The 23727-nt window shown below is 33.9% G+C and overlaps 4 protein-coding genes and 1 pseudogene across 4 annotated transcripts; 2 read left to right on the forward strand and 3 right to left on the reverse strand.

Annotated features, from left to right (window-relative positions):
• Positions 1-28: 28 nt before the first annotated feature.
• LOC7487010 (uridine 5'-monophosphate synthase) lies at positions 29-2884 on the reverse strand. The gene is made up of 6 exons (XM_002297710.4): positions 1967-2884; positions 1783-1866; positions 1126-1208; positions 944-1031; positions 587-841; positions 29-394 (listed from the first exon to the last, which is right to left on the reverse strand). Exons 1-6 carry the CDS (start codon positions 2855-2857, stop codon positions 266-268), a joined length of 1530 nt encoding a protein of 509 aa, XP_002297746.2. The 5' UTR covers positions 2858-2884; the 3' UTR covers positions 29-265.
• Positions 2885-6425: 3541 nt separating this feature from the next.
• Positions 6426-12763, forward strand: LOC7487009 (probable ADP-ribosylation factor GTPase-activating protein AGD11). Its single transcript, XM_052450212.1, has 12 exons — positions 6426-6760; positions 6859-7077; positions 8190-8270; positions 8570-8650; positions 8885-8965; positions 9872-9956; positions 10371-10446; positions 11003-11166; positions 11249-11472; positions 11864-11976; positions 12090-12185; positions 12310-12763. The coding sequence occupies exons 2-12, from the start codon at positions 7050-7052 to the stop codon at positions 12589-12591; spliced, it is 1311 nt and encodes a 436-aa protein (XP_052306172.1). The 5' UTR covers positions 6426-6760; positions 6859-7049; the 3' UTR covers positions 12592-12763.
• Positions 12764-13081: 318 nt separating this feature from the next.
• LOC127904958 (triphosphate tunnel metalloenzyme 3-like) lies at positions 13082-13990 on the forward strand (annotated as a pseudogene).
• A 1864-nt stretch (positions 13991-15854) lies between these two features.
• Positions 15855-17500, reverse strand: LOC7476850 (uncharacterized protein At5g39865). The gene has a single exon (XM_002297709.4). The coding sequence runs from the start codon at positions 17025-17027 to the stop codon at positions 16227-16229; it is 801 nt and encodes a 266-aa protein (XP_002297745.1). The 5' UTR covers positions 17028-17500; the 3' UTR covers positions 15855-16226.
• A 3673-nt stretch (positions 17501-21173) lies between these two features.
• Positions 21174-23424, reverse strand: LOC7476849 (protein SENSITIVITY TO RED LIGHT REDUCED 1). Its single transcript, XM_002297708.4, has 2 exons — positions 23021-23424; positions 21174-22308 (listed from the first exon to the last, which is right to left on the reverse strand). The coding sequence occupies exon 2, from the start codon at positions 22107-22109 to the stop codon at positions 21276-21278; it is 834 nt and encodes a 277-aa protein (XP_002297744.3). The 5' UTR covers positions 22110-22308; positions 23021-23424; the 3' UTR covers positions 21174-21275.
• Between the last annotated feature and the right edge of the window lie 303 nt (positions 23425-23727).

The following is a 23727-nucleotide window of genomic DNA, read 5'->3' on the forward strand; positions in this document are numbered from 1 at the left end:
AAACTTGCAAGTGCTTTATTCGGACAGCTGGAAAACATTCTTTTACTTATATTGGAGGACATTAAATGATTGACAAGACAGCAATTCAGCCTTCTACAACGTTGCCCATGTATGCCACGCCCAGAAGGGGCTGAAAACCTTCTCATCTGGTTTCATACGACATACAAAAGACGTTGGAAAAATTCAATCAAAACCTGGCTGATCTGTTCATAGCAAAAGCCGCACAAAAGCATTAAAAACCAAGGAAGTTGACCTAAATGCAATCTCATGTGCATTTAGCCAAGTATGCATCCCATCCTTGAAGGCGGTATTCGCGAGCTGCCTCTGCAGGATTTGCTGCCTTTATAATCCCACGTCCCACGATTATGATATCACTACCCCTGTCATAGATGACCTGAAACATCATTTATCCCACAGTGATTAGAACTGTAACAATTCCCCTTGAAATATCATTCAAAGCAAATTGCAATGAAGTGAACAGATTGATCACTGATGCATACCAGTGAAAAGATAAGCCAATGAATATGAATCAATGCTGCAACTTATAAAAGAAAAAAACAATCAATATACAGTGAATTGAACATACAGAATATGGGGTATTATACTGCTGTCCAAGGGCATCACCACCAGTGACCATTTGAACTCCAGGGGTTGCTTGAATAAATGCTGGATTTACTGGTGCACCTGGCCATGAAGCTGGATTTACTGAGATGAAGCCCATCACAAAATCAGAATGTTCTTCAGCAATTTTTACCGCCGCAGCTGTGTAATCTCCCTTAGCAAAGTTACCAGCTGAACTCATTTCAGCAAGCAGCAAGAGGCCCTTCCCACGAGGCAAACCCTAAATAGAGTTCAAGGGTATTCAGAAGTTATCTTAGATAACGATCAGGCATAATCCATTAATATGATTCCAGATAAAAGCTGTGCTAGCTATGAGGCATACCTTCAATTTCAATCCATCCACAATTCCAGGACCAGAAATAATGTGACAATTAACTATATCAGCCCAATCCAGTATACGGAAGATGCCCCTGTGAAAAACAAGGCCACAAACCTCAGACTTCTGCCAGGGTACTAACAGAAAGGAAACCAGAACAGAAAAGCAACAGGGACGCTGCTTCTCACCCTTCATACTGCATAGTCACTGTGTTACCAATGTCTGCAAACTTACGATCTTCAAAAATTAAGAAATTGTATTTATCTGCAATCTACAGCATGCAAAAGCACAGTGAGCTATATAAAACAAAAAAAGGAAGAGAAAAAAAACAAGGACAGCGCTATTCAGCTGCTAGGGGATCTCAGGGAAATAAAGTCAAATTATCAGCACTTCTACCTAATTACCAACCAAACCAAACTCCACAAGAACAATTAGGAATGTCTGAGTATGCTCATTTTGTACTGATAGTTGCAGATCAACAACATCAACACTTTCAAAAGATTCATTCTCGTCATCACATTACATATAAAGGACGTTCATCAAACAAGTCAATTTCAAAACGCCCCTCAGCTAACTAAGTTACAGCTGGAAACATAACGAAATTTACAGCCCCACTGTCAAAACATGCAATTATTATTTTGCCATCCAAAATGATAATCGATGGTCTAAAGCTAGCATTGACATAAGCTCCATATCATCAAATGGTAAAGCATTTCGAAGTAGAATTTCATGCTTCCAGAGAATCTGAAGAATTCAATCTCTACGCAACAACTAATATTATAATACCACGAAAAAAAAATGGAAAGCAGCAAACTTGAAAAATACCACTAAATTTAAAGGCATACCGCACGAAGTTTTGCTCCAAAATCAGGAGTGAAATCAGGCAAAATATCAACATGGGTTTTCAACAAACATATCTCCTGTCCAACCTACAGCCAAAAGAATATCAAAGTCAGCCAATCAAGAAAACAAACAAACAAACATCACACTCCAATCATCCCCGGCCCACCCCAGTATCAAAACACTTACTTTCTCAGCAAGCTCCAGCAATTCCTTAGCAGTACCAACATCAGCAGCAACACATAAATTACTCTCCTTTTTAACCATAACCTCAAACAACCTCTTCCCCATTTCATTCTTTGCTAACTTCGCTCTCTCCTCAAACCCTAAACTCTTGACCCTAACACTCTTCTCCACCGCTTTAACAACACCAACCCTTCTATTCTCCTCCAAAAACCTCAAAACTCCCTTCTCCGTTTCCTCTTCCAACTTCCCCTTATCCCTCAAAACCCTAACCATCTCACTCAACTTAATAATGGCATGTAACTTAATCCCATTCTCCTCCAAATTCTCCCTCCCTCCTTGTTCCCTATCAATCAAAACCACCGCGTCCGTCACCTTCAACCCCGCCGCCCTCAAAGGCGCTGCCGTTTCAAGAACAGAAGCCCCACTAGTAACTAAATCCTCAATTATCAAACAAGCCTGGTCCTTTTGGTAATTTCCCTCAATAGCCTTCGAAGTACCGTAATCTTTCACTTCTTTCCTGCGCATTACCATGGGGATGTCGTTGGAGATTGATACGGTGGTGGCGATTGGAAGAGCTGTGTAGGGAACGCCGCATATGAGGTCGAAAGTGGTGGTGGTCGGGATGGAGGTGATTAGGGTTTGGGAAATGTGGCGGAGGAGGGAGGGGTATGAGATTATGAGGCGGAGATCGATGTAGACTGGGGAGGTTATACCGGACTTGAGCTTGAAGGAGCCGAATTTGACGGCGGATATTTCATGGAGTTGGAGAATTAGGGATTCCATAGAAGACATCTTGTGGCGGTGATGGCGGTGAGAGAAGCGAGGGAAAGAGTGAGCGAGTGTCAGTATTGGAGTGGAAACGGAAGTGTTTATGTAAGGAAGGAAAGTTATCATCTTGACTTACATTTTCTTTCTTTTTTTGTTCTTGATTTATTTATTGCTCAGTTCGTTTCTTTGTTTTAATATTTTAATAATGAGTTATTGTCACAATTTTGTCATGCATTTTTTTTTAAAAAAATATGATCTACCCTGAAAAAAATACGAATTATTAATTAATTTGAACATCATTTATTTAATTTAGATTTTTTTTGTAATTTATTTAATTTAGATCTTCGAGGACGGTTTTCTCTTCTGAATTTTGATATATTTTGTTGGATGGTTTTAATGCTTATGTTAGATTTTAAGCGTCGAAACTTAACCTTCCTTAATCATACTTAATTAACACAAATCTTAAAAACCATTTACAATCGAGTGAGTTATTGCAATAGAAGCGAGTGTAGTTCAAACAATTCAATTTGGATCAGAAAATTCAACTAGACTGATTTAAAAAAAAAAAATCAAACTCAATTAAAAAAAATAAAAGAATTAAATTGATTGATCCGATTTAGTTCCGTTTGATTTTATATTTATTAAAACCAAATAAATCTAATTTAAATTAACAAGTCTGGAGTTATTTTTTACAAGCAATTAATTTGGCATAGTTTATCTGGGAATAATTTTTTTAGTCTTTTAAATCTAAAATTGAAACTAAGTCAAATTCATGTTTCTAGAAAAAATTACTGGAAAATTTTTTAAAACCAATCCGCATGTTTGTGTTCAGGATTTTATAAATCTTAAAATTAAAAACTATATAAATTTTTAATAATTCTAAAAAAACTTAAATTTATAATTATTAAAATATAAATTTAAAATCTAACCCGCTGAAATTGCTCTTATTCCATCCTTGCAACTCTTTTCAACAAAGAAGATAGCAATGGAAGATATCGCATCCTTTAATGTACACCACGACTGGATGTCTCCTTTGAAGTGCAAAGCACAAATGCCTTTATACCCCCAAAAAAAAAAGAAGAAGAAGAAGAAGAAGAAGCACAAATGCCTCTAACGCAGAAAGCGTCAATGATCCATCATTAAAGTAGGGAATTGATGGTTGCTTAAATAGTGCAAAAATTGACTTTTCGTTTTTGTGGCATGTGATATATATATTTCTCCATCATGTTCGTTAGTTATGGTTGTTATTTTTAAAAATTATTTTTATTTTAAAATATATTAAAAAAAATTTATTTTAAAATTTATTTTTAATACTAGAACGTTAAAATAATTAAAAAATTAAATTTTTATAAAAATATTTTTCAACCGTGAAAGTAAACATAACCCGCTTCAATCATAAATTTATAAATATTTGATTAATAAATACATAACATATATCCCACTAAAAACTTTGTATTAAAACTATAATTTATAGTTTTGCTAAAGCTTATATTTTTTAGAGTATGGCGACGATTGTTTTTCTTCAAAATGCTTCTCACTAAAAACAAATACATTAAAATAATAGATTTTTTTTTCATTCTGTTTTTCTGTTCTTGTTTATTCAGTTAAGTTTGTATCATAGTTGTAAAACTTAAATTGGCTTAATAGATCACTTTTGAACTCGATTAATTTAAAATCTAGATTAGTTCAGGTTGAAGAAAAACAATATAGATTGACTTGCTGAACTTAATGAATCACTTCGATATTAATTCTTATGACCTGTGACTTGAGTGTTTTCACATGTTGATTTTTATAACTATGGCTTGGGCTAAGTTTGATAATATTAATTGGGTTATTAAAATACCCTATTAACTCAATAGAGTTTCGCTGATAATATCTAATATAATTAAACTAAAAGTCTATCTCAAAGTAAATTTTAAATGTCAAATTCGTGGATCAATTTGGGGTTTAACAACTAAAGAATATAACATCTAATCATCATTGATGACATCTCTTCTATTTTTTTTTTGTTTATTAATATAAATATTCCGGTTAATTTATGTGTATCTCAACTAACTCACGGGTTCTAAAATTAACGTTCATGTAAGTCTTTGGTGGTTCTGATGGAATTCAAACTCATGACCATTAAAAAACAAACTCAAAACCTAATCAGTTAAGCTACCTCTCAGGTTGATATCCTTTCTATCTTGATAAATAGCAATTTACTTATCATGACGTTTCTTTAAATTTTAAATTTTTTTGTTCAAAATAAATTTTTTTTATGATTTTAGATTGTTTTGATGTGCTGATATTAAAAATAAATTTTTAAAATAAATTTTTTTTATTTTTATATATTTTAAAATAAAAAATACTTTAAACTGTTAGTGTTATTAAAATTTATAATCCCAAAAAATCCTTTAAATTGAGACATGAAATTGCTTTCATGGCCCGCCCTGGTTTAGCACCGTGTTCTCTCTATCCTTGCTCTGCCGTGTGTCGGCGGAGTCAAAGACGAGTCTTGGCACACATGGGCCCAGTGAAACTGATCCTACGTGCATACCTCTAAATGCTTACTTTCTGCTCATTTCTATAAAGTCCACTCGCACTGGGTCCACGCCCCCCTTGTACAAGAGTTTAGCTATGTATAGATCATGTAAACTCTTATAAATCTTTTATTTCTTCACAATTCATTACAGGAAGAACAACAATATTCAAGTAATGAAATGCCATAAGTGAAGATCCTTCAAGCCAAAATACAAATTTAACTGTCAAAACTTTGCTAATTTTACTGACAATATTGACATATGAGAAAAGATGAAGCAAGCGTGTTTGGAAGTGTGGTTGTGGTTGTGGTTGTTTTTCAAAGTGTTTTTCACTCGGAAATGTATCAAAATAATATTTTTTTATTTTTAAAAAATTATTTTTGATATCAGCGCATCAAAATGATTTAAAAACACTAAAAAAATATTAATTTGAAGTAAAGAAAAAAATATAAAATTTTTTAATTTTTTTCAAAAACGTTTTTATAACACAAAACAAATAAGGTCTTGGTTTAAAAAAATTACCATATATGATTGATTGTGGTTTTTTTTTTGACAAACGGTGAATACTAATTAATTTAAGGTGTTAGAAATATGAGAGAAAATAATTTTTAAAATAAAAAGGGTAGTTTCTATGGAAAAGAGAACTTCTATGATTTTTAGAATTTAATACACAACTTAATAGTTATTGTTTTATATTTTTAAATTCAAGTAAAAAATAGGACTACATAGAATTCCTTTCATGTTAAAAGAATTATCATACATTTATATTATCAAACTATCAATAGAAAAAAAAAATCTATCAACACATAATATTTATGATTAATCATGAAAACAGTGTATAAAAATAGTGATCTTATATATCTATTCCCTCGTCTACTTCAAAATTTTTCTTATTTTATATAAATATAATTCTTATAATTTTTTTATTTCTTCTTAATCTATATAAGAACAAAAAAAAAACATGAATCCAACGGATTAAAATATTTCAAGAAATGATTATGAGAAAATTATTTCCATAAAATTAGTATTATTCTTACCATTAACATGCAATAGGGACTAAAATTAAATATTTTTAATAAAATCCGTTGAATTGTTTTCAAGAAATCTAATGTTTTACAAAAGGAAAGAAAAACAAAGGAGGTGTAACACACGAGCAAGTGAAGCCGGTGGAACTGTCTGGTAAGAAAATTCCAACACCCTGTAAGCAAATCTGGCTGACTTTACATTCTGTTACTAATAATAATAGAAAAAGATGAAAAGACTGACCAAAATAAAATTTAATCATATAATAATACTGCAGATTCTTCTAAATTCTAATCATATTCCTGTTCATTTCCTCATTATTATCTGAATCTTTAGTTTTGTCTTCTTCTCATAGAATAATTGTTATTACATTATTCAAATTTTGACCTTTTTTGTGCTCAATTCATCCTCCATCCACCACTTCTGTCAAGGGAAGGCCTTTTGTTTTTCGATTTTTCGTTGGCATCTGGTTTCTGTCAACTTGGTAAGAACCCTTTTGAGTTTTGGCTTTTTGGATTTTTCTATTATTTTTTCTCAATTTTTCTCTTACATAATTCTCCCATGCCAATGTGTTTGATGCAGAGAAGAAGCTGATCAAGGCCTGTTTCTGTCATTGGGATTCCTGTGTTTTTGCAATGGTTGATTCTGGTGGTTGTTTTTAATGTTTATGAGGAGTTGATTGCTTATTGATACCGAAAGGAGAGTTTCTTTGGCTATGCTGAGATTATAGCACCGATTCGTGTAATTTCTGTTTGCGTTCCTGGAGGTTGGAGATGCCTATCAGACACGAGAATTCCGAAGGTAATTTTTATGTTCTATGAAAATATTCTGCAAATAAATTCATGTGGAGCATGTCTTGTTTCTGTTTCCCTTTTTCTTTCTCTTTGCTGTCTGCATGGTTCTGATGAGATATGATATTAATGCTCATTTACCATAGGACAGTTGAATGCTTTTAGTCAACATTTGGCCAATTGCATATATGGACTCTCTCTTGTCCCTTGATCATCTGTAGAATCAAGCTCATGTATTGCGTTTGATGTTCGACTGGGGTTAGAAATTACAAGCATGCTGTACCACCTACAAGATTTATAGTGTTGAGAATTTCTTTTCTTGGTTTCCAGAAAGTAACTGATATGTATCAAGCTCAATGGAAGTCTGTTCATAATCTTTTTTTTAGAGTTCTTTCTAATTTGTGGTCACTGTTCGCTTCTCCTCTTCATTTTCAAGTTTGTTTTATGCCTCCATCTTCATTTCTTTCTTAGGTCACCTTCACCGGTACTATTAGCTTCTAACCCCTAACAACTAGATTTTAATCCCTGTTCATAAAGATTCATTCATCAATCTGCACCGCCCCATTACTAAAAACAAAATAAGCATAAGTTGTCAAGCTTCACTGTGAATTTGTTTCCGAAATGCGCTTGGCAATCAGTTTTGGCTTGTCTTGAGAAACTTGGCGATTGAACAGATATCAGTGAAGTGAGTCCTCATTTATTATATCTTCTTCTGGAACTCATGATATATACAATGACTCTCTTCTTGACAGTTTTCTAATCCCCAAATTTGTTCAAGGGACCTTATAGAATCTATATTTGTACTCACATGGAGTTGAGTGTCAATGGAAAACATGGCCGTACTTAAGCAAAGTCCTTTTTTTGAAGGATCTTTTACCTAATAGTTTTCTGGTTTTCAGAACTTGAGAACTATTGCATGTGATGTTTGTTATGATATTCACGCAGTTAATGACTTTGCTGATACTTTTCAGTTGGTGCATGCTGTGCTTCGAGTGTTACAGCTGGTTATGCATGATCTTTTCATGAAGAAAAGACCTACAGAGAATGATTGCATCGTGATCGTTCTCAGCATTATAACCTTCCATGATTGTCTGATGTTTGATTAAACGTATTGCATTTTAGGATCTGCCCCTTGTCCAGATGATCTCTTATGTTCGAACAAACAAAGTTGCAGCAACGGAAAAGATCAACTGAAATCTTCTGGTATTTGGAGCTTTAATCTTTCAACTTTTTGTTTGAAACTCTCTGTTATTCCAATAGCTCACTCCGCAGAATATAAGTTGAAATACATTGCAAAGGCTTAAACAAACTCATTATTCTCTTATCTCTTACGATATTCTTTTCTCAAGGAAGATCCATTAAGAGGACTTTACTATTATCTTATTTTATTTTCCTATTTACATTTATAAAGATCTGCACAAAATGATTGTATTCTGTTTGTTCCCAACATTACAGTCTTCCACAATGATCTGATATTTGATTAAATGTGCTGCATTTTTTAGGATCGGCTTCCAGTCCAGATGATCTTTTAAATCCAGACCAACAAAGTTGCAGCAGCAGAAAAGTTCAGCGGAAACCTTCCGGTATCTTGAATTTTAATCTTTGAATTTTTTGTATGAAATCATTTGTTATTCCAATAGCTCATCTCTCTGCAGAACATAAGTTGAAATAAAATGAAAAGGCACAAACAAACTCAAATTACTATATGATTTTAATATAATAAAATTACTTACACCAAGTGATTGCATACTGGTCATTCCCATCATTATTACCTTCCATGATGATCTGATACATAATTAAATGTATTGCATTTTTAGGATTGGCTCCTTGTCTAAATGATCTCGTACGTTCAGGCAAACAAAGTTGCAGCAGCAGGAAAGATAAACAGAAATCTCCTGGTATCTTGAGCTTTAATCTTTGAACCTTTTGTTTGAAGCTCTTCGTTATTCCAGTAGCTCAACATCCTGCAAAATGGTAGTTGAAACACATTACAAAGGCATAAACAAACGCAAAATTCTCTCACTATGTGATTTATTTCTAACAAAATTTGGTTCTCGGGGTTTAACTTTACATGCAGGGATATGATGTATTAAGTGTACTCATTTTCTATTTTTGTTCTAGTATTTATCTTCTTCATTTTCCTATTTAGCTTTTTAAAAGTGAGCCAATAGCGATATACTCTTGTATTGAAATGAAACTAGAATTTCATGGAAGAAAATCTTTTTTTTGTCCACCGCAGTGTACTGACTGCAAACCAATTTTTGCATCAATTGGTTGGTGTTTCTTCAGTAGTGAGTGGGATGGATTTGTGTTTTCTGCTATTTTTTATTCAAAACAAATGTGGATGGAGTCATGGGTAAGGATGTGTATGCTTCAGCAGTGATTTGCATATATTTTTGACCTTTGGACTGCGAATTGAGTCTGGCATGGAGTCATACTATAGTATCTATTACCTTTGGACCTCACAGTAAAGGATACAGCTTCCTAGTTCGTTCTCCTTTTATGATCCATCCATTGTTAGAGATTCATGCTTAATATACGAGTGATATGCTCTGGCTGCCTATGAACCAAGAGGCTAACCAAATTCCTGAAGTTCCAAGAACCTAGGATCGCCTTCTTTCTTTTCCATTCCTTTTACTTTTATATTGGTTGGGATGGGAGGTAGAAGAGGGTTCTAAAAAGAAAGTTCTCTTGCTTCTTGGATGAATCTACACTTCTGCATTTTGTTGAAGAGATGTCTCCTTTTCCTTTTCTGAAAGCATTGCTTGGGATGCAGAGTAACCTTCTTTTTGTTTATCTATCAGGTCCACTAAAAAGACTGGAGAGATTGCTAAGTCAATCAGGAAACAAGACTTGTGCCGATTGTGGATCTCCAGATCCAAAATGGGTGTGAGTTGTTAAGACTGAACTTGATGCATTTCCATAGTCTTATTCATTTGATGTAGAGTTTATGAGAGTAAGAACATGGATTTTGAACACTAGAATCAGTGTTAAATATTTCTCCTGAACATTGATGGATAGTGCAAAGGAAATTGTAGATTTTATAAACACATGTGCTTGAAATCATTGTCTCCATTTAACTACAAAAGTACAATATGATTTTATTCTTATCAAATTCTTGTCACAATTTCACATAAAAGCACGGGATATTTGTCTTCTTGGTTTGTACCTAACCTCCACTCTGTGCCACCCATCTGCAACTGTGGCAACGGCCCAGCCACAGAAAGCAGACGCAATTTCTTTTCCTCAACGCCTGATATCAGTGCCTCTTGACATGACTATTGGTGCTTGTTTTTTTATCAGGTCATTAAGTTATGGAGTTTTTATTTGTATCAAGTGTTCAGGCGTTCATAGAAGCCTTGGGGTACATCTATCGAAGGTGTGGTTTCGAAACTTGACTCGTTGACTTTGTCCGTAAAAGCAAAAATTTAGAACTTTATATAGTTTGATCTTGTACTCTCAAGATTTAGTACCATGAGTTATGCGGGATTTAATTGAAGGAGAAATAACAGCATTTTAATAAAGAGCTCTGTCGATAAGGGGCTAACAAAACCGCCATTTTCGATCCTGCTACTTGGTTCTATCTCTATGTTCGCTGCTATGAACGAGTGGTTAAGCCATATTTACTCCTCATACTTCAGTTTTTTCTAAGCCAGCAGCCAGCATCATAAGAAGCCATTACAAACCTTGGCTAGTAGCAGTAGGCTAGTAGAAAATATACTTCACTATATATGTTTTCGTTTTTTTCCTCTCAAGAGTATCGTAAATGAATCATCCTTGCTACACTCGCGCTAGAGAATATTACCGAGCCACCAGAACGTTAATATAATTTAGTTTTATTTCCACTCTTCTCTGATTACTCTATCCTTTCCATGCCTCTCCCATATTGGTTAATTTGGTATGTTGATGCCTGTATTTTTCTCGACTTTGGTCAGGTTCTATCAATCAAGCTAGATGAATGGACAGATGAACAGGTGAACGCTCTGATAGATTTGGGTGGCAATACTGCTGCAAACAAGAAATATGAAGCTTCTATGCCCGACGATTATAGAAAACCAAGACCAGATGCCTCTACAGAGGAGCGTTATGATTTTATTAGGTAATATTAGCACCACACTGATCATATCTTTATAAAAAAAACAGTGCATTCTAAATCAGATATTTTTATCTGAATACCTCAGGAGAAAATATGAGCTGAAGGAATTTTCGAACTGTGATGAACAAATGTCCAGCCCATTTCCAGGTTCTATAAGTTCATTACCCACTCCTTCAAATAATTGTCCTTCCCAAGACAAGAAACAGTATGAAAAACAAGCAACCAGGCATCGTATTGGGAATGCATTTCGTAACAGCTGGGGAAGAAAAGACTCCGAGCACAAGCACACAAAAAAGAGCTACCTCTTTGGTAATGAATTCCGGCTTCATTAATGTATTTATCTTATGTTGTGGATTATGAGTTCACCTTTTATAGCAAGCTATAACATATGTTACTGCAAATGCTTTCTCCTCCTCTTTCTTGATTTATATATACATATTGTTTTGTATGCGTGGTCACAGATGAGCAGAAATTACTGTGCCCCTTCCGCTGCAATGTTATCATTTATGAGAAGTTAATATAAAACATGAATGCATGCACAAACATAATATGCACAAAAATATATGCTCGACTGAAATAACTCGCATCGCAAACCATCATCATGCATGGTTTGTGGTGGACGAAAATGTGATGCATCCTATCTTGAGTTTTCAGCAAAACTTTCTGATTCTGTTGCTTTAAATGTTCTGTTTATAGGCAGGTATGGTTGAATTTATTGGATTAATCAAGGTTAATGTAGTCAAAGGAACTAACCTAGCTGTCCGGGATGTGATGACTAGCGATCCATATGTAATCATTTCCTTGGGCCAGCAAGTGAGACTCTCCTCCTTTTGACCCCATTGGCATCATAACTCTGTTGAATTGAAATGGAGTGAGATGCAATAAACCTGTTAATAATGCCAGTTCTTTGTTATTTGTTATTGCAGTCAGTGAGGACACGCGTCATAAAGAACAACCTGAATCCAATCTGGAATGAAAGTCTAATGTTGTCAATTCCAGAACAGATTCCTCCCCTGAAAGTGGTATGTTGTGTCAAATTTTCTGTGTGGAAACACAAGAACTTTGGAAACGTTAATACCATGCTAGCAAGCTCCTCTTTTTGGTCTTTGGTTATGGATGCTTAAAATTCCAGGTGGATTTATGCAGCTTGTTTATGACAAGGATACATTCACAACCGATGACTTCATGGGGGAGGCTGAGATAGACATTCAACCACTTGTTGCTGCTGCTAAAGCGTATGAGAATTCAACCATCACCGAGTCAATGCAGCTTGGTAAATGGATAGCAGGCCAGGAAAACACCCTTGTTAAAGATGGAATTATCACACTAGTAGACGGAAAGGTAAAGCAAGAAATCAGCCTCAAGCTAAAGAATGTAGAGAGAGGGGTGCTGGAGATTGAGCTTGAATGTGTTCCTCTTACCCAATAGTTACATAGAGACACTAAGAAACTAAAAACATGGTGATACCATATTTGAAATTGGCTTTGAATGTTGAATTCACCATGGAAGAACCTTTTAACCTGCAATTGTTGTAAACTGTTGTAGCCCTTGTTTCATTACAAATAATTTGCTTGACAGGGATTATTAGGGTTTCCATTAACGAATTGTATATAGCTTGTATGATTTTATAACGCCAACACCAGCGATGCAACCAAATTTTGTATCCTGACGAATTTTGTTCGGTTGGTGCAAAATCTTCAGGGCTCTGCAGCTTTCTTGATGATAATGTAGCGCGAGTACCAAATGTGCAACTATCACTCTGCTGAGTAAATAGAAACCCTTCTCAACAAAAATCTTGTACAGGATATGAAAAATAACAGGAAAATCTGAAGAAACTTGAGGACATTGAAAATCAGATGGGTAGGTCAAGAAACTTAAGTGAGCAAACCTTGAGAACAACTCAAATGAGCACAATGATTTCATTTTCTCTGAAGCTAGTGAACAATCTTAGCATGATATAAAATATAATTTATTAGTAAATTTTCAGGACAAATCACAACTCTCTCCTAGGTTGATGAGAAACGAGAGGCAATCATAAAACCCATCAGTGTTTTCCTCCATTTTCTCAGCAACCAATCAAATCAATAATTATTACAATGGAAATTGGGGTAAAACTTCGTCTTCCAGATTCTCCCACCAAAAACTTTCCACCATCCTCTCTCCTCTCCACATCAAAAGCTTAATCCAAGAAAACATCTTCTTTGACTCCAAAAGCTCCAAACTCTCCTCGAACCTCGCAGCTCTCCGTCTTTGTTTTTACAATCTTGATTCCTACTGCGTCCTCTCTCTCTCCAAGCCAAACCTATCATGTCAAATGGCATAAGCTGTGTCAAAAAGCATGAAGAGCCCATTGACCCCAGGATTAACCGCGTGTGCGTGGCCGAGCCCTGGAAGTTACTAGGGTTGCTGGAGATTTAAAAAGATAATACAGAGAGTCAGAAGGGAGGTTGGGATCGGAGAAAATGAGGATCTTGTTTGTTTGAGTGGGTTTAGGAATGTGAGGCAAGTGTTTGACTGGAAAGGATTGAAACTTGAGCTTGGTGAGACAATTTATGATTTTGGAACTAGCTATGAGATTGAATGCGACTAAAGAGCCTGAGAAGTATAAGGAGTTGATTGAAGGGTTATTGAAGGATAATTGGATTGAGTTTTCCTACTCAGAAGCTAACGAGTTTGCACTTTTTCGATCTGGGAAATTGCCCTAAGAAGAGAAGATTGTGTTTTTCTGAATTGTATTGAAGCAGCAATGAGTAAATCAACTCTCTTTTGTGATGTTCTGTAAAATTTGCATTTCATTTATACTAGTTTTTTGAATTGTTCTTGACTCTATCTTGCTCCTTTCTCTAAAATTTGTACCTGGATAGAGACTTTCAAGTGTATTTCATCCATACCTGAACGCCCCATTGCCATCCTATAAGTTTGTTTTGACAGATTGTTGTAACCACAATAGGGTTTGGATTGGATAGACAAGGCCAGCTTATCTGTGAGCACCAACCCCCTCATTTGAGTTGTCAATCTGAAACTAATTTCCATTCAATGAAAACGATGGAAGTGCCAACAGAAAACATTTCAAGCTGGAGCCCTATCACTTTTGTAAAAAAAAAAAAGTCTTGTAAATTCATAATGGGAAAGAGATGATTTGAGATAAGATCATCGATCAATTCTCTCTTTACTATTCTTCTACCTAGACTGGTCTGACATTTCGATCAGCATGATGGAAGCTCGGATAGCTATATGTTAACCAAAGTGGATTTGACCCCAAGTGGAAGCTCATACAGCTATAAGATCATCAATACATTCTGTCCCACAATTCTCCTTGTTTGTTTGACAGATGGTTGCAACCAGAATAAGATTGGTCTGGTGTATCAATCAGTGTGATGGAAGCTCAGACAGCTATAAGTTCTTTTCAATAAACCAAAACTCTGTGAGTTATTCGACACAGAGACAACAGATCCTCAAACCATGAAAACGGCTTCACAATCAGAATTTCCCACACCGGATATAAAGTTCAGTCTTGTTGCTAGCAGTTAGTAAAGTTGTAGATGCAAGAAAACAAACAGGTCAGAACAGTACTCAGGGCTGGGCAGTGGTAAGAGCATCTGCCAAGGGTTTACATCAATCCCCCAAAAGAACTGAAGATCAACAGCCTGTTGAGAAGGAGATATTTCATACAGCACACTTACAGGATAATTCATTCTTATTAGCAACCCAAACAAACATCTGATTTTATTGTATCGAAAGGTCCGATGAGTTAGGACTTAGGATTTTCCTATTGGGCCATGTGATTTTTAGAGCAATCGGATCATTTATAACTAAAAGCATGAGCTCCAAGAGAATAATTACGAGTTCTTGAAATAAGAAATAAATTATATGACCTATTATAGTAGATGCTATCATCCATACAATTCGATAAAATAGTTTAAAATTTTACATGGCAATAAGTTTAGTTTTTTGAATTGCTAGCAGTTAGTAAAGTCACTTTTATTGTCACTCTAAGACCCGTATATAAGCATTGAACCTTGATAAGCTTCTCTTCTGTTTTTCAAACAAAAAAATACCAAATTTTTTCAATGATTTTGATATAATAATCTTAAAAATAAATATTTTTTTTAAAGAAAACATTATTTGATAGAATTGAAAATCAAGGTTAAGTTATTGATGAGAGATGTTTCTAGAAAAAGCAGGGCTCCATATTCTGGATTGTTGTAGCGGAAAGGATGAGCCAAATCCAACAAAAGGTTGCAGAGAATTAAAGAAACCAAATAGCAATGAGGACACTGCATCATCTATTCTTGAAGAAAGCAATCGTCTGGTTCACAACTATATCATATTCTTAACGTTGTCAAGGGAAAAATATACTCTCTCAATCATTAAGCGAACACAACATACACCAGCAAAATTTTGCAATAGCTTCATCAGCGTATCCTTCAGTACACAATTATGCATTCCCAGAAGAAACGGAAAGTACTCTCCATGAAGCAGAAGAGTAAAAACAATCTGCAGAGACCAAATCCACCATGTACTGCTACTCGGAAAGAAAACAAAATCTCCCAAGATATAAACAATCCACAAAGACAACCACAAATGCAAAGAAACCTTCGAGTTTACCTTACATTCATGTCTGCGGTATTCATCTAACACTGGCCAACAGGAATGGAGGGAAAAATCCACACTTTCAATGACATAAAGGATTAACTACAGAAAGTTGGGGTTTAAAAGCACCCATTTTCATTACGATGCATCATTTGCAAATCCTTTTGCGTTGCATTAGCACTAAATATTTACAAATCCCAAAGAGGAGAGATAATCTCCCCAGAGTAAAATACAAACAAAACTCCCAAAACCAATTTGGAGTTTTGATAACACATTGTAACTACTTTTTTTCAAGACACTACATAAAACAACCAACATCAGTCCCCTAGATAGATGTAGATACAATTGAACAAAATGAAAAATGCCAATGAATCCAATGAGTATTTTGAATCCAACCCTTACATTGATTACATACTGCAACAAGACAAATAAAAATTCGCACCAAATCAGTTGTGAGCATCCAGGTTCGATCAGGAGCAGCAATCCGGGCATCGAATCAATCCATTCTCATTACATTCCAAGCACCTCTTGAGCACCCCTTCATCTTCATCAAACAACTTTCTACTCCCACTACAATTCCCACAAGGCACAAACCTCGCACCCCCACATCCTTCACAAACAAAGCCAGGCTGCTGTCTTGGAAACCGATCAAGAACCCTCACCAGTTCGCCTGTCTCAAACATTTGCTTAATCACCTCAGCACCACCCACATGATCCCCCCTTATAAACACCTGCGGCAAGCTCACATTTTTCTCTCCCAGCACGCTTTGCAGCTCCTTCTTATAAGCCGAATCCATCGAAACATCCCTCTCATCAATCCACACTCTAAACCCTCTGAAAATCATCCTCACCGCATAACAATCCTCGTAAGTCCTTCGAACCCCTCGCAAACTTGTTAAATACACCACAATCCTATCCTCGGTACCCGGCAACCGGATTTTACTATTGTTAATAAACCCAAAAGAAGGGAACCTATTATACTCAGGTCCCATCGATTTAAAAGATTGTAGCTTATGAGTTGCTTGAATTTGCAATTCATCGGGGTTCGGTTTCTGGGGTTTTGGGGACTCAAACAAAGAACGAAGCTTTTTTACCTTTCCTTTCATGGACTCAAACGAATTGTAAAATCTTGATGTTGATTGAAGGTAAGAATTGGCCAAAGAAGCTGAATGAATTGTAACAGACCTATTGAATATAGAACTCGAGGTGGTATTTTTGGTGGCGGGTTTTGAATTGGGGATGATTTCCTGATTCTTTTCAACTTCAGCCATCGACCCGGATCACGAAATCAACTCAATTTCAAGCCTTTTCCTTCTGGGTTTCTTAACTAGATCAAGATTGAATTAACCTTGGCCCTAAAATTCAGCTCTAGAAATGCCAAAACAAAAGGAAAGAAAGAAACCTTTTTTTCAAGTTACCTTCAAGAACAACCTTGACCCGTTCAAACCCGATGCTGATCGTAGCAACGGCGATGAAATAATCAGAAAATCCTAAATAAAGAAATTGACGGTGGATGATTGCTTTTTGCTTTTCAGGTAAAGCAGATGAGATGAATTTGGTTTGCTTTCCTGTCTTTCTTTGTAGGTAACGAAAGCTGGATAGAGGAAGAGGAAGAGAGGGAGAGGAAACAAGAAAGAGAGAGAAGAAAAAAAAAGGTGTTTTCAGTTTTGGGTTTGCTTGCTTTTGTTGCAGGGAGAGAGAAATGTGGAGGAGACGATTTTGGAGGCTTGAATTGGATACAAAGCTAAGAATAAACTAATAGCATATTTGTATTTTAGTGTTAAAAATGCTTTTAAAAAAATTACTTTTTTAATTCTAAATTAATTTTTTCTAGATGTTTTCGTATATTTAAATAAAAAAATATTATTTTAATATATTTTTAAAAAAATTTCTTAAAAAAACTGTAGATAAATAATAAAGTTTACTCTTTTTTTTTTTTATCTTGCAAGGAGAAGGGGAGAGAGAGAGAGAGAGAGAGAGAGAGAGAGAGAGAGGTGGCTTTCTACATCAGAGACTTGTTGGGGGTGATGAGGTCCAAGTTACAGACAGATAAACCACCACCGCCTAGTTTGAAACACACGAGGTTCGCTGTTTTTTTCTGCTAGAGTTTTCGTGGATGTTTCAACTTTCAAGTGTTTTCTTTTCTTTTCTCTTTACTCGTGGTGTAAGGTAATGCTGTTTATTTATTTTTATTTATTATTATTATTATTATTATTAGTATTTGGGCTAGTTTGTGTTCACATCGACTAATCTCATTAGTTTTAAAGCTAACAATTATGTAAACTTCAGGTGGCTCTAAAAGAACTTGAACTCGTGATTATTGAAGAACAAACTCAAGACCTGATTAATTGAGCTACTTCTTAGAATTGTTAAAAATATTTATTGCATGTACTAAAGACTAATTATCTTTTTAAATAATTTTAAAAGATTTTTTTATATATATTGATAAGGTGTATTTTAAGAAATTTAATTAAAAAAATTAATACCAGTCTCGAGATTTAAGCTTAAAAAATTTAATTCTAGTTAATTTCTTAGAGTTACCATGATACTATTATTTTTTTTTATTATTATTATTATTATAAGTATCTTTGGATTAGCTTGTATGGTATTCTGGATGAAATATTTTTCAAAGATAAATTTTTATCGGTGATAATTCAAGTTTTAAACTCCAAAATCAATGAAAAGGTGAATTTTCACACGTGACAATCACATTATAAGTTAACATTTCAGTATAAATTTAAAGAAAAACCCATTAAAATTATGATTTTATGAAATATGTAAATACTTTTTGGCTACTAAGTCTTTTGTATTGTTTGTAGCTTGGTAAATTCTGTTCTTAACGTCATTTAAAAGTGTATTTTATTTTTAAAAAAATATTAAATTGGTTATTTTTTTAATATTTTTAATGATTTTAATAGATTAATATAAAAATAATTATAAAAATCATGCAATTTCAAATAAAAAAATATTTTTAAAAATATACCGCAACACTAAACAAATATTTCATATGGTTTGAGCGTAGGAAAGTCACGTGTATATTTTACTGTCTAAAAAATTTAAAAGTTTGAAAAATAAATATTAGCAGAGGAAATCATGTCTTCCCATTTTTTATTATTATTTTAATTGTGTGATGGGTCAACAGATTTGCATGTACATCACTTTAAAGAGCATGATGATTTTTCAAAAAGAAGAGGTGATGGTGACATGTTTTTTAGAAAAAAAAGGCTATGATGACTTTGTTTTTTTGGACGGTTGCAATGTTTTTCTCTCGAAAAACCATGTGTGAATCCAAAAGAGAATAGTAATCTTTTCATATGATCTGTTCACTTGAGACTTCTTTTCAAATTTATGTCCGTATTCAAAATCTGAAACTTTTTTTTCTAATGTAAATTCCGGATGCTAGCTGGGCTCGAATTATATTTTTTTTTTTAAAATGTAGCTATAATTGTTTTTTAAAATATTTTTTATTTAAAAATATATTAAAATAATATTTTTTTATTTTTTAAAAATTATTTTTAATATTAACGTATCAAAATGATCTAACAACATTAAAAATTATTAATTTGAAGAAAATAAAATAAAATTTTTTTAATTTTTTTTAAAAATACTTTTAAAACGGAAAAACAAACAGGGCTTATAAATCGATATTCTTTAATCCGTTGTTATAATAATTAATTCACGAGAATTCTAATCCAAGTTAATTAAATTTTTAAAATATAAAAAATATTATTTAGAATTATTTTTTATATCAAGTGATTATGATATAGTCAAATTAAGTTATTAACTCTCTTTAGACTGTTTAATCTAAAAGCAAGGTGGTTGAATTCGGATACGTCCGGGCCTTGTCTGAGAATGTGATTTTCGTTTAAATTTTGAATTTTTTTTATTTAAAATAAAAAAAATTCTATATTTTTAAATTATTTTGATATGTTAATGTAAAAAATAATTTTATTTTAATATATTTTTAAGTAAAAAGTATTTTAAACCACCACAACTATAACAACCTCAAACACGTTGTTAATATCTGATATAGTATTTTAATCGTTGATATATACAATCTCACAGCAATTTTATACCACAGTATTTGATTTCAAATTTTGAACTCTGAGTTGTTGTTCTATCCCTTTCAGGCACAAACTATGTTTACCTGCCAAATAAATTTATTAATTCTATTTATCATTGACAAATAATTAAATTATGAACAACACAGCAAATCATCCTAAAAGGGAAAAAGAGGATTGCAAATCTTTTAAAAGAGTTATAGATTTAGGATGTGTTTGGGAAAGTCATAAAAACTATAAATTATAACATATGAAAATAACACGTGAAATAACTACAATATTACTTTTTAACTATCTAGGTGGTGGTCCAGTTCTAAAAGCTTGAGACCAAGAGGTTTGCTCTCTCTGTGGTCTCAGGTTCGAGCCCTGTGGTTGCTCATATGATGGCCACTGGAGGCTTACATGGTCGTTAACTTCAGGGCCCGTGGGATTAGTCGAAGTGCGCGCAAGCTAGCCCGGACACCGACGTTAAACTAAAAAAAAAATGTATTAAATACTTAAAAGGCATACTCACAATTAAAAGCCATAATCACTATTAAATTGATGATTTCCAAACGAGCACTAATATGTTTCTGTATTTTTAGTACCATCTTTTTCATTAATTAAAATACTTGGTTATTAAGAAAAGATATTCTTCTTAAGTTACTTTTGTGTTATGCAATGGCATTTACGATTTACAAAACTTACATTTTAAAAAGAGATTTAAATCATAATTGTTGGAGTTAAAAAAATATTTACCTTTTGCATGGTTTGTGTTGTTGAGTCTTTTTTCGGTAACCACACTTTTATTTATTTATTTATTAATGATTTATTTAAAAGTCTAATGGAAATTATTTTTAAAATGTTTTTATTTGAAAATGTATTAAAATAATAGTTTTTTTATTTTAAAAATTTTATTTTTAATATTAGTACATCAAAATAATAAAAAAAACTAGGATTTTTATTAAAATCTTCAAATCCTCTTCGGGATCTTATTTTAATAACGGTTATTCAATAGCACGCAATACCTAATTACTTGAGATCGTTAAGTTCTGATTCCAACCGTTCTGATTCCAACCAAAACTATAGAAATCACAAACAAGGAGTGAATGATATTGGTTATAAGTCAAAGCCATCAATGATTAAAAACACCATAATTATATGAAAACAACCAAAATATTTATTTTTTCAAAAAACTAGGAAAACTATTCATTTCAAATAAGAAAAAAAAAACATATCAATTTAAACTAGGAAAAGAAAAAAAAATAAATATGAAAAAATAAAATTAACAAAAATAAAGATCATATTTTTTTAATTTTGACAATTTATAGAGAATCATGAGATAACCTTGTCTGGTTTTGGATGATTCACTCCAAATGCAGCGAAAACACACATTTTGACCATTTCCATTGAACTATCCAAAAAAATATCAAGTTTCAAATAAGATGCAGTTTCTGAAGCACATTACGTGCATACAAATTAATTTTTAACTAGCAGCAGCTCCGTATCAAGAGCAGGGCTGAAGAAATGCCAGCTTGAATCATGGAAAGCAGCAAAATAATCATCCGAAGCTATCTTGAGTACATGCTCATCTGCGAATTTTCGAGCTGCCAAAATATGCCCTGTTGAATCAACAATAAAGGAGTTCTTAATCTCTGACAAGAACTCATACATCTCAAAGCTATTTCCAAATAATACAATATGATTCAGCAGTTCCAACTCCCAGTTTGCCTGTAAGAGATTGTTGTATAACTCTGCCTCACAATGTGGCATATAGAAAAGTGTTGGCTTTGTAGCCCGTCTGCGACCTTGCTCATTTACAGATAGAACAGAACAACCAAGGGATTCCAGAACCCGAGATTCCGTTGCAGAAAGAATTGGATCAAAAACCTCCACGTCCCCAATCCAATTGAACTTCCTCTTCATCAAGATTGCAAGGCTAAGCTGAAATCGAGGGGTTTCGTATGATTCAATGCTGCCAATTCCATATATCACCATCGGCATCTCCAGTTCCAAGCCCAGAACCTTGTGAAAAGAATTCAGGATGTCAGGATTTTCAACTAGCTCCAAAAAGTTCTGATAGAATTGAGAGCTCTCAACTTTCTTGATACAGATTTCCATCTTTTGTATCAACTTCAATTCTCTATCTGGATCTGATTCAAGCTCAGTTGGCACCCATGGCTGCTGTTTAGCTTCTGGAGTACTATTTCTCCGGGAACATGTCCTCCTTTTACCTCGACGAGGTAACACAACTGTCCAGTCTTCATTTTTGGTGTGCTTGTCAGTAACAGGGAGTTTTGCAGAAGCTGCCATTATAGAACAATGATTCTCTCTTCTCCTTGCGAAATCCTCACTTTTTGTCAAGTCAAGTACACCTTAGGCAAAATTATAAGCTGATCTGCGGAGCAAGCAAGTGAATTGTGGGAAGCAGCCAACGCTTCCCATTCACATTTACCAAAATCTTTGTTGAAGTAATGAATGATTCAAGTAGCAAGGTATTTTACTCTCCCACCTATCAAAGTTTCAATCAAAGTGAATCAATCATCTCTGCACCTCAGATCAAGTATGCGAAAGACACAAAAAGATCCCTTTTTTATGTCAAAGAGAGAGATGCCAACTATCTGAAAACAATAAAAACCTAACTAGAACTTAACAAGGAACTTTCTTTGCTCTAATTATTAATCATCAGAAACCAATTTCTTAGGTTCCCAGTTGGAATAATTACACAAAATTCACCTTCTTGTATATCTCTACCCGGCCTATAATTTCCACAAAACTCAAATACCCTGACTCTTCGGTTCAGCACTATCAGTGTTTTAAGCTTCTTTTGGTCCCCGGCTATAGCATCAATCTTTTGCATGTAAGAAAATTATTTTTACGGTTTCACACTTACTATATTCAGAAATCTATAATGCATGCTGACTGAAGAAAATTGGATACTTTAACAGGTGTTTTACAAGGTCCAGGACCAACTAAAATTTAGATTATTGAGCATAATAACTGCAATTAAACATGAAAAATTGAATAATCAAACAAACACACGAGGACAAACTTTTTCTTCGAAAGGGTCTCTAATTAACACAAAATTGAGACAATATTCAGTAATCACTCTTCGAAATTTACAAGATTACTTATTGGCAGATGTCAAGTAAAAAAGATAGTTTCCTTTTTTTAAAGGAGAGGTTAGAGATGGATTTCAAGAGATGGGATCTGAAAATACTTACGTGTAGTGACAGAGTGGCGATCCACCGGTGGCTGCGATGGCAGTCAGCTGCGGCTGCGGCTGCGGCTGCTTCTCTTGGATTGGATATCGAATATAACGAACCTGTCCCTGCTGGTTCTTCTCTTTTACCTTTTATGTTCTTGCATTGTTTTTGTAGCTATTGAGGTCCCTGCTTCCCACTCGCCCACCAGTTATGATAGTAGAAAGAAAAAACCTAGTTTTGCCCTCTTTCTTTCTTTGGAAGTGGGGCTTTTAATGGAGTTTTACCTCTTTTTTTAAGGGTTGGAAACCATCAAGCTAAAGGGAAAATTACCTGGGACAAAATTTCTTCCATCCTCATCTTGATTTTGCTTTTATACATGAATCGAAGAAATTTTTCCCATTAGTTTGTCTGTACAGTTACTTCTGACAAAGCTAAAATTAATAATAATAAATCAAGCTACTTGTCATAGAACCATGCTAGTTTGCATGCCTGTTACGCTGCGGGGATCAAATTATTTTTTTAAATATTGAAAAAAATGTAAGGTCTTTGTAAATTCTTTAATATCGTTTTAGATTATTTTTTTTCATTAAAATAATTTTTTTATTGATATATCTTAAAAAATTTAAGAATAAAAAAAATTCAATCAAAATTTCACGAACAATTTATTATTATTATTTTCATATCAAAAACATAATAATTGAAAACAATTAATAAAATTCAAATAA

Source organism: Populus trichocarpa, chromosome 1, assembly GCF_000002775.5.
Source record: "Populus trichocarpa isolate Nisqually-1 chromosome 1, P.trichocarpa_v4.1, whole genome shotgun sequence".
Classification (NCBI taxonomy): domain Eukaryota; kingdom Viridiplantae; phylum Streptophyta; class Magnoliopsida; order Malpighiales; family Salicaceae; genus Populus; species Populus trichocarpa.